At 42.8% G+C, this 9,103-nt stretch overlaps 1 protein-coding gene across 2 annotated transcripts; it reads left to right on the top strand.

Moving 5' to 3' along the window:
• Positions 1-399: 399 nt before the first annotated feature.
• LOC110287269 (eukaryotic peptide chain release factor GTP-binding subunit ERF3B) lies at positions 400-5,352 on the top strand. Of its 2 annotated transcripts, XR_003835659.1 has the most exons (2): positions 425-2,708; positions 5,307-5,352. XR_003835659.1 is itself a non-coding variant. In XM_021153927.1 (1 exon), the coding sequence occupies exon 1, from the start codon at positions 585-587 to the stop codon at positions 2,481-2,483; it is 1,899 nt and encodes a 632-aa protein (XP_021009586.1). In that variant the 5' UTR covers positions 400-584; the 3' UTR covers positions 2,484-2,894. The 2 variants fall into 2 exon arrangements, 1 of the variants encoding a protein (XP_021009586.1); XM_021153927.1 differs by lacking the exon at positions 5,307-5,352 and having other exon boundaries at positions 400-2,894.
• The last annotated feature ends 3,751 nt before the right edge of the window (positions 5,353-9,103 follow it).

Consider the following 9,103-nt stretch of genomic DNA (forward strand, 5'->3'; position numbering starts at 1 on the left):
GCAATTACTATCTTGATTCATTTTATAAGTCCCCGTGTAAGCGCTACTGACCTCCCACCCCGCTTGTTGCTCATTTTTTGCCTCCCATTTGTTCATTTCGTTTTATGTGAAGATTTTAGAATTTTAAGTCAGGTGTATCTGAGGCTTAATCATTGGAACCTGGTCAAATCATTCTGTCAGATTGTGTGAACCAAAATAAATAGAAAATCTCGTGTTTTTTTTTTTTTTTTAATTGTACTTGGAGACTCAGCCTCTGACTGAGAACTAACGGGGACAAACCTACGGATGGCAGCGAGGGGTCAATTCACCACAGGCGTTGGGTCAGGGGTGGAGGAGTCGGAAGTGATTGGGATTTGGGGGAGGAGATTCGCTCACACACTGGAGCTGAGCCTTGAGCGGCCATATCTGCCGCCGCCGCCGCAGCTGTGAGTGCAGCATCTGCGCTTAGCTGCCTCCGCGCCGCTAAGGTTCGCGTCGCTCGCCCGTGGCCCGAGGCTGTTCCTGCCTTACTACCACCGGTAGAACCCTCTCCTCCTGACCTGCCTACCTCGCTCCTTCTCCGCCGCACCCCGGCTGCTCACACCATGGATCTCGGCAGCAGCAGCGACTCGGCTCCCGACTGCTGGGATCAGGTGGACATGGAAGCCCCGGGTTCGGCTCCGAGCGGGGATGGAATCGCCCCCGCAGCCATGGCAGCGGCTGAGGCCGCGGAAGCCGAGGCCCAGCGCAAGCATCTCAGCTTGGCCTTCAGCAGTCAGCTCAACATCCACGCCAAACCTTTCGTGCCTAGCGTAAGCGCAGCGGAGTTCGTGCCGTCCTTCCTGCCTGGATCGGCCCAGCCGCCCGCCCCCACAGCCTCCAGCTGCGACGAAACCTGCATTGGTGGCGCCGGGGAGCCTGAAGGTAAAGGGATGGAATGGGGAGCACCTGTGGAACCTTCCAAAGATGGCCCTTTAGTGTCGTGGGAGGGTTCCAGTTCAGCTGTTACCATGGAACTTTCAGAACCTGTTGTAGAAAACGGAGAGGTGGAGATGGCCCTAGAAGAATCTTGGGAGCTTAAAGAAGTGAGTGAAGCAAAGCCTGAGGCTTCTTTGGGAGATGCAGGGCCCCCAGAAGAAAGTGTCAAGGAAGTGATGGAGGAGAAAGAGGAAGTAAGGAAATCAAAATCTGTGGTCATACCATCAGGTGCACCTAAGAAAGAACACGTAAATGTGGTCTTCATTGGGCATGTGGATGCTGGCAAGTCAACCATTGGAGGACAAATAATGTTTTTGACAGGAATGGTTGACAGAAGGACACTTGAGAAATACGAACGAGAAGCTAAGGAGAAGAATAGAGAGACCTGGTACTTGTCCTGGGCCTTAGATACAAACCAGGAAGAACGAGACAAGGGTAAAACAGTGGAAGTGGGCCGTGCGTATTTTGAAACGGAAAAGAAGCACTTCACAATCCTAGATGCCCCTGGCCACAAGAGTTTTGTCCCAAATATGATTGGCGGTGCCTCTCAAGCCGATTTAGCTGTGCTGGTGATCTCTGCCAGGAAAGGGGAATTTGAGACTGGATTTGAAAAAGGTGGACAGACAAGAGAACATGCAATGCTGGCCAAAACAGCAGGGGTAAAATACTTAATAGTGCTTATTAATAAGATGGATGACCCCACAGTAGATTGGAGCAGTGAGCGATATGAAGAATGTAAAGAAAAACTGGTGCCCTTTTTGAAAAAAGTTGGTTTCAGTCCAAAAAAGGACATTCACTTTATGCCCTGCTCAGGACTGACTGGAGCAAATATTAAAGAGCAATCTGATTTCTGTCCTTGGTACACCGGATTACCATTTATTCCATATTTGGATAGTTTGCCAAACTTCAACAGATCAATTGATGGGCCAATTAGGTTGCCAATTGTGGATAAGTACAAGGATATGGGCACTGTGGTCCTGGGTAAGCTGGAATCAGGATCCATTTTTAAAGGCCAGCAGCTTGTGATGATGCCAAACAAGCACAGTGTGGAAGTTCTAGGAATAATTTCTGATGATGCCGAGACTGACTTTGTAGCTCCAGGTGAAAACCTCAAAATCAGACTGAAAGGGATTGAAGAGGAAGAGATTCTTCCGGGCTTCATACTTTGTGAACCCAGTAATCTTTGCCATTCCGGACGCACATTTGATGTTCAGATAGTGATTATTGAGCACAAGTCTATCATCTGCCCAGGTTATAATGCGGTGCTTCACATTCATACTTGTATTGAGGAGGTGGAAATAACAGCCTTGATCTCCTTGGTAGACAAAAAGTCAGGAGAAAAAAGCAAGACACGGCCCCGCTTTGTGAAGCAAGATCAAGTGTGCATTGCCCGGTTAAGGACAGCAGGAACTATCTGCCTGGAGACATTTAAAGATTTTCCTCAGATGGGACGTTTTACCTTAAGAGATGAGGGTAAAACAATTGCCATTGGAAAAGTTCTGAAGCTGGTCCCAGAGAAGGACTAAGCAATCTCCTTTGATGCCTCTGCACCATAATGTGCGAAAGATTGACCGCAACCTACTGCCCATTGACAAACTTGTGCCCATATTTTGCAGACAAATTTCACAGCGAAAATCCACGTGTTGTCAGCTTTCTCATGTTGAGACGTCAGTCGTGTCACTCCTGAATGCATACTCCAGTTTCCTCCCTCTATAGCACTCTGCTTCCTTGGACAAATCAGTAATAGCTTTGTAAGTGATGTGTGTGTAATTGCCTACAGTCCTAAAAAAGAATATATTTTAAAGTTTTCATTTCCGTTTGGGATATCTAGACATCCTTTGTTCTGTGGAGAACAGTCAGTGCCAGTGTGTGTATATGTTGATGAAGATAACTAATATGTAAATAAAACGTTGCGTTTGAAACTTCAGCATTTGAAATGTGTTTGAATAATGCTTAAATTGGGATGGAGTACTGTTTCATTAGATTATTTTCTCAAGTAATTAAATATACTTATTACCTGGGCTTAGAAAAAGGTCCATTCATAGTTTGAAATGAGGGATTTGTCGAAACCACACAGGTTTGTACTAAAGGAAAACTACGGGGGTAGGGTGGGATGCAGTGGGGGTGGGATGGAACCTATCTTAGTGCCCTTCCGAAGTGTGTTTTCTGTGTCTAATATTAGTAAAGGAGTTTTTCTACTTACCCAGTTATTATTTGAAAATGATTATCCTGTTTGTCTTCCATTAGGTCCCATAATGTTCAGCTCAGCTAAATCACATATATACTTAAGGTTTCAGTCAAATAGACTGTTCTCTGCAATCTGTCATTTTTAACATGCTTTGCTGTTTTTCACTGAAATTTGGGGAGCAAGACACTGTGGATACAGTTACTGAAAAGGTACACTGTTGCACTATGTGTCTGTCATTTATGAAAAGCAAGGACTTGACATGAGGAATCTGTTTCTCAGGGTTTACCGTTCATTACCATCTATTCTCCACAAATTCTTAAGGAAAACACCAGTTGTCAATTCTAAGGTAGTTAGATTTATTGTTGGAAGAATGACTTTATGGCCCTTGGAACTATCAACAGAGGGAGAATTTTCTGTCTTGGTAAGTGGGTAGTTTTAGTGTAAGCGGTTGCCTGGTAGTGTGCAGAACCAGTTTCTCTTAGGCATAGCTCTGTACTTGGAGCAAGAAACTTCTTTCCTAATGACTATGAGCAAGCCGGTAGATGTAGACACTGCCTGCCACATACCTGGGCCTGTGCTCAGGTCATGGCAGTGTCTTTCCCTTGGTCTTTTCCTTTGTGTGCTCATGAAACTCTTGACTTCATGTATCAGGTCGTTACTGACTGATCTTGTCAGAGTTCCAACAGTATGGCTCCTATGTGCATCATCCACGGCAGGTCATCAGAGCACCCACTTGAGAAAAAGATTTTAACTGGTTGTGTATCAGCTAACTTAATCCAGAAGGGGCCTCATACTGTGATGGGCACAGTCGTTTAATCATGAGTGTGGATGGCATGAGTATTGTTTAATCTTCCGTCATAAAGAGTTCCTCCTCTTGGTCGAGTGTTAAACTTTGTACAGCAAGCTGGCCAGTCTAGAGCTTGATAAAAATTCTACCTTAGCAGTAACTTATTGAGGATTTCCCTGTAGCCCAGGTTGGCTCCACTGTGTACCCTAGGTTGGCTTGAAGCTTGTGACTGTCCTGCTTCAGTATCCTGAGACTTGAAATTCGAGATGGAAGCCACTACACTAAGCTCTTGGCAGTCACTTAACAAAGTTGTTTTAGTGCTGCATTAATGTCATAGTAATTTTAGTAATTTACCAACATATGTGTGTATTATGTACAAGTATCACACGTACAACACACACACCTATCAGTTGGCTAAAAGAAAAGCCAGGACAGAACTGTTTCCATTCAATCTGGGCAATTTTCAAAAACTAGTTTCTAAATGGTTGTGTGTGAGAGACACATAAATTCCAGAGAAAAATGTCACAATCTTTAAAAGTTATTTTAGAAATTAGTTCTTTGCAGTTCAGTGAGGATCATATTATGCAGGAAGTTGGGGACACCAGAGTCCAGCTCTTTTAAGGTAGTAGATACGAGCCTGGCATTGTGGCACACTGGCTTGCAGTCTAAGTAAGTATTTGGAAAGCTCAGTCAAGAAGATAATGTGTTCAAGGCCACCCTTGGCTACACCGTGAGTTTGAGAATAGCCGTGGTTGCATAGCAACAGCCTGTCACAGAGAACCACCAGTAGATCTAAACATACAGTAATATTTCTGTATAACTTCTAGGTATTTTCCTTAATAGTTATTAACATTTAATATTTTTCAGTATTTCAAACTAGGACCATTACCACTACAGCACTAGTTTGCCTAGTATGGTGAACTATTTATAAAGCTATAACAAGGGGAGTGCCCTTTGACAGAGTTTCTACTGTCTCCAATTAATGTTAAATTAACTTTTTTTTTTTTTTGAGACAGGGTTTCTCTGTGTAGCAGCCCTGGTTGTCCTTGAACTCACTTTGTAGACCAGGCTGGCCTTGAACTCAGAAATCTACCTGCCTCCGCCTCCGCCTCCGCCTCCACCTCTGCCTCCCAAGTGCTGGGATTAAAGGCCTGCGCCACCACTGCCCAGCTAAATTAACTTTTAACTCTGATGGTTTAAATAAGAAAATCCCTCATAGACTCATATATTTGAATTGGTTCTCAGTTGGTGATGTGGTTTGGGGGAGGTTTAGGAGGTGTGGCCTTGCTGGAGGTAGCATGCCACAAGGGGTGGGCTCTGATTGTTTATAGTCTCACCCCACCTCCAGGTGCTCTCTCTGCTTCCTGCTTTCAGTTGAGGATGTGAGCTCTCAGCTTCCTGCTCCAGTTGCCATGCCTGCTGTTTGCTGCCATGCTTCCCTGCCACGATGATCGCTTATCTCTCTGGAACTGTGAGCCTAAATAAACCCTTCATTCTGTAAGTTGCTTCTGGTCATGGTGTTTTAGCACAGCAACAGAAAAGTAACCGGTGGTTGGAAACCAGAGAGTAGGCTGTTGCCGTGTAGACCATGACCATATATATATATATATAGATAGATAGATAGATAGATATACATTTTTTTAGAGGAATATGGAAGACCGAGACTTTGGATTAGAAAAGTGGTTGGATGCTTTAAGCAGATAGTCGGAGCATGGGAGACTAGTGTGGAGAGTAAAGCAGAATGCAGTTGTCTGGCTCACAAGGCTTCAGAAGGGAACAATATTAGCAGTTGGACTAGAGCCCGTTTCTGTGCTATTTTGGCAAAGAAACTGGGTGTCTTCTGCCCTTTTCCTAAGAATTCACATAAGGCTAAAATTGAAAAACTAGAGTGGGAGTTCTAGCCAGGAAACTGTTGCATGTGTCTAGACCTTGACCCCCTTCTGACATGTTTTTTTTTTGAGCATTTTCAGATCTCCTATTAAGGCATTGGATCTATTTTCTGTTGATTCTGCTACAGAGAGAAGGCTTCGTGTTTCATTGTATATCATGTGAGTTGATACCGTGTTGGGTTGTTTTGGTTTTTTTTGCCATCTTTTTAAGGGTCAGTTGGTTATAAATGCATATAGTTATTCCTCTATTATACTGCTCTTTGTTTTTATATGCCAATATCATGCTTTATAGATACTTCCAATTTGAATATGCAATAGCATGATGCTTACAAACTTTGTTCTTTTTTTTTCCTGAAGATATTCTGGGACATTTGTATGTCCATATTAATTTTAGGGTTATCTTTCTGGTTCTGTGGACAATGCCACTAGTATTTTGACAGGAATTGCCTTGAATCTATAAATTATTTTGTATAATATGGTTATTTTAACAATATCTTTTTTCTAGTTTGTGAGAACTGTGAAGTCATTTCTTTGGCACAGGAAATTACAGTTCTGCATAATGCTGTGTTTGTGGCATGATTATTGATAATGCTTTTGCGAGTCTATGATAAAGAAAATGGGAAAAAAGAAATTCAAAATGTACAGATTGCAGAGATAAAGATTGGCTAGAAGAGGGACTGTAATTGTTAAGGAGGTTAACACCATTAAGGAGAGGCCTGCTCTGCACTTGAATAAGTGGAGGGGTCCCTTCAGGACAAGACTCCACCCAGCTAAGCTTCTGACTTGGGAAAGAGAATCTCAGATGGTTTCTGTTCCTGGAATGCAATAGCAAACATAAGCTGCTGTTAGTGGGCATCAGGGGAGTGTGGAGCCATCCCAAGTTTACAGCCTAATTTGACAGTGTCATTCATATGGTGGTGGCTTCAGAGGGATGAAAAATGAAAGAATGAAGGGGCTGTAGATTCATAGCTGATTTCAGAGAGCCAGTGAGGCTAAGCAGTGTGTGTCCCTGCATGATGGCCCGGTTTGTTTGTGAAAACTAACCCCCAAGTTGTTAGTGATGTTAGAGCTGTTAGACCTCTGCCTACGAGAGCTACATAAATGAAGCGAATCCAGTCTAATTAGATTTATGTTTCAGGTAGCAAAACTGAAAGGACAGAGCCATCTAAATCATTTGACATGGGACGTAGAGCTACAAGATTTAGTTTTGTGCCCTTCTGGGTTGTCTTCCTTTGGCCCATTTTTCCTTTCTATGCTCCATTTCCTCCGTTTTGGAATTTTATTCTTTGCCATTGTATGTTGGAAATGTGTAATTTGCTTTTTTCTTTTTTTTTTTTAAATTTACAGGGAGCTACAATTAAGAGATTGCCTTGAGTATCATAAGAGACTTTGGATGGTGGACTTTTAAGCAGTGTTGGGGCCATTAAAGACTGGGGACATTTTTAAGCTTGACTGGATGCAGTTCGAATGATGATCTAACCATGAGCCTGTGGAGGCCATGGAGTGGAATGTGATGGCTTGAATAAAGAATGACTCCTCTAGGCTCATGTCTTTGACCACTCGATTCCCAGGTGGTGGTGCTGGTAGGGATGATTAGAAGGCGTGGCCTTCTTGGAGAAAGCACGCCACTGGGAGCAGGCTTTGAGGGTTTATAGTCTTACCTCGTGTCCAGTTTGCTCTCTCTGCTTCATACTTGTAGTAGAGTGTGTGAGCTCTCAGCTTCTGCATCCAGTCGCCCTGCTTGCCTCTTGCTGCTGGGCTTCTCTGTCATCATTCATGATGGACTTTTATCCCTCTGGAACCATTAGCCAAAATAAACTTTTTTTTTCTGTAAGTTATGTTGGTCATAATTTTTATCACTGCAATATAAAAGTAACTGATATTTTCTGTAAGAGCTTTACCTCAATATTCTATCTATATTAATATTATGTTAAAATTTCCCATGATTTATTGCATGCTAAATACACAACACACCTTGCACTTCAGGATTTGTTAGTAACTACCCACTGGCTTTTAGCAACTTTATAAAATATTTTTATTCTCTGAAAATTTCATAGGTATGTAGAATATATTTTGATCATATTTATTCAGCCCCCTCCCTCCAAATCCCCTAATGCCCTCCTCCCCTTCTCCCTCCCAAATTCTAGTAACTTTTAACCTAAGATTCCTCCTCTGCTTCTCTGGATTTTATGGGCCAGCTCTGAGGAAATGTTACCTAAAGAAAGGGGCAAACGTACATTCTTCCACTGCAGCAAAGACCCAGGAAGGAAAGCAGAGGAAACCTTTAGCTGGGGACCAGGACACTGCATTTCTCACAAAAGCATTTTTTCTTTGATACTCAGGAACAGTTTTCCCAGTGCTTTCCTTAACTGCAAAGGTCACTGTTCCTATCCTCAAAAGATACATCTCTCAAAATAAACCCTCTTTTCAAAGTATCTTGATTCTGCTTCACTACAGTGTAATACTCTATAGTGAGAATCCTGGGATTTTGGTTTCTTTAAAAGACACAGAAATATAAGAATATGGGTTTTTTTGTCCTAATCCCAGGTGTGGGATGTGAGGCTGCTTCAGATGTTCACAGCAGCTGACCATGATTTGCCTTGTGCTCGCGCAGGGGCATGATTTTCCCAGCTGCATAGTTTCTGCAGTGATGTGACATTTGGAATTCTGGGGACTTTTCAGCCGGTATAAAACTGCTAGAGGCCCAATAGGTGGGTTGTTGGGGGGGGGGTTGTTGTTTGGTTGTTGTTGGTTATTGTTGGTTGTGGCTTATTGTTGTGTACGAAGAAGAAACAACAAGAAGTTAGATATTCTGATGGTAAAGATCAAACTTGCCTCAAGGAACTTGCTCCTAATCAGCAGGAAGTAGTCTGACAAAAGTGCTGCCCTCTTTTTAACCCCTGGCTTTATTCAGGAATCTCTTTCCTTTCCTCTCTATCCTTTTTTTTTTTTTTTGTCTTGTATCTAGTGTTATGGGGTTGAAAGGGTGAAAGAAAGAACCCACAAAGTAGCCAAAGTCCAGCCACAGCAATCTTTTCTTATTAGAGTTTCCATATAAACACTTGACAATACAAATAACACGTATTGTAGTTCAATTGAACTGTAAAATAATGGGCATGATTAGTTTTCATGTCTTACCCATGAAAAAGAAACCAACAATCACAGACTCAATAGCAGCTGATGGAGACAGACACAGATACTTACACCCAAGCATTGGACTGAAGTCAGGGACTAAGCAGTGTGTGTCCCTGCATGATGGCCCTGAGAAGACATTGCATCAGT

This window comes from Mus caroli, chromosome X, assembly GCF_900094665.2.
Source record: "Mus caroli chromosome X, CAROLI_EIJ_v1.1, whole genome shotgun sequence".
Lineage (NCBI taxonomy): Eukaryota > Metazoa > Chordata > Mammalia > Rodentia > Muridae > Mus > Mus caroli.